Source organism: Rhopalosiphum maidis, chromosome 3, assembly GCF_003676215.2.
Source record: "Rhopalosiphum maidis isolate BTI-1 chromosome 3, ASM367621v3, whole genome shotgun sequence".
In the NCBI taxonomy this organism is placed as follows: Eukaryota; Metazoa; Arthropoda; class Insecta; order Hemiptera; family Aphididae; genus Rhopalosiphum; species Rhopalosiphum maidis.
The window spans coordinates 45,407,667-45,409,411 of NC_040879.1; the positions used below are offsets into that span (position 1 = coordinate 45,407,667).

General features: G+C 37.4%; 1 protein-coding gene across 1 annotated transcript; it reads right to left on the reverse strand.

The window, feature by feature from the left end:
• LOC113557410 (cuticle protein 16.5-like) lies at positions 1-1,399 on the reverse strand. Its single transcript, XM_026962909.2, has 3 exons — positions 1,224-1,399; positions 569-674; positions 1-421 (listed from the first exon to the last, which is right to left on the reverse strand). The coding sequence occupies exons 1-3, from the start codon at positions 1,242-1,244 to the stop codon at positions 99-101; spliced, it is 450 nt and encodes a 149-aa protein (XP_026818710.1). The 5' UTR covers positions 1,245-1,399; the 3' UTR covers positions 1-98.
• Positions 1,400-1,745: the final 346 nt, after the last annotated feature.

Below are 1,745 nucleotides of genomic sequence, written 5' to 3' on the forward strand. Positions count from 1 at the left end.
TTGATTAAAAAAGATCACATTTTTATTGTTGAAAATCGTAGTATTTTAAATGTATGTATGTTATCGAGAGGTTGAAAATCATTGGCGAGTGCGGGTGTTCAGTAGTGATAGGCGACCGGGTATGCGGCTTTGTAGGCTGCTGGGAAGTACGATTTCTCGTATTTGCCTGGATAGTATTTTCCATCGTCGTAAGCTGCGTAACTTGGGTAAGTTGCGTAACTCGAGTAAGCGGCGTACGGGGTGGCGGCATATGCACCTGGTGCGGCGTAAGCAGCTGGAGCAGCATAAGCACTTGGAGCGACGTAAGCAACTGGAGCAGCGTAAGTAGCTGGAGCGGCGTATTTGTAAGTGTAGCTGGCTGGGTAATTAGAGTATGACGAGTACGAATATGCCGGAGCCGGTGCGGAGTAAGCCAAGACCGCTGTAAAAAAAAAAAAAATGGTTAACATTTTATTTTATCGAATCGAATTTATAAAAAATCGATAAAAAAAAGTATATTATAAGAACAGTATATTTGTTAGCATTGTGTTCTATACAATATAATATTTATATATATTATAATACTTACGAGCTGGGCCAGCAGCGATGTAGGTGTGTTTCTTCACTCTCGCTCCATCATCGGCGGGCTTGTTTTCTTCGGCGGATACGGCGTACACGGCCAAGGCGATGAATATCTGTGGGTGAAAAGAATAAAAATAAATATTATATTGCTTATTAAATATATTTTAATACTTCCATATGTCATAACTATTATTGTCACGACAAATAGTGTACATCTATCGTTATGATAGGTAGGTATCTACAACTTAAAATACAGTAGGTATTTTTAAAAATCAGTAGCTATGATCTATGATACAAAATTTTTTTTGGAAGATATCATTATTCTATGATTAAATCCGATATCTACAAATAATTAATTTGAAAGACCTTAGTTTGTAGGTAAAGTTTGCATGTATAGACTAAACACGCTCTTAAACTTTAAATTAAATAATCAATCTAATTTTTATCTATATAAAACTGTATGAAAATATGGTATAACTGCAGGTCTGCAGCAGTGTAGAAAGTGAGTCTTTCGAAATTCGATTATTTAGTGATAAAGTTTGAAGCTTATATATGCGTTTTTGAATAAACTAGATTGGAAAAATAGTATGTGTCTAAGTATTTTAAAATAAGAAAAAACCACTATTCGCGTTACCATACGTTACAAAATTTATAAGACTCACCAGATTCTTGAAAGAAGCCATTTCTTAATTGTTGATTTCTTCTTGTGTTGTCTACGACGAATCTGCAAACTTCAACCTGTGGTCGATGTGTGTACTTGGGATGTGAAAAGATGTGTGATACCAATGCCTGGTGCTGTTGGTCCTTATATATGCGGTTCGAACGATGGGTCTTTGTCGTCTGGTGATGTGAAGATATGTGGTTCCATTGACCCCTACTCGACAATGGCGTTTCCTGTCTCCGAAATGCAAAATCCTGATCAAAATTGCGACGAGGTGTGGCGTGCCTCATCAAATACATCGTTCATAGGCAGCTCGGTGGTACAGTGGTTGGCCTTGGACTTAAGGTGGTAATTGACTTTGCACCGCATAGTAGCGGTTGACCTTGGTCAGGGGGATTTGCGGTATAAAAAATGAATTATATAATATAATAATAATCACAACGAAAATATATAATATACATAATTAGGCGTTGCCGGACATGGTGTGTCTATCTGCATTATAGACCAGGGGTGGCCAAATTGT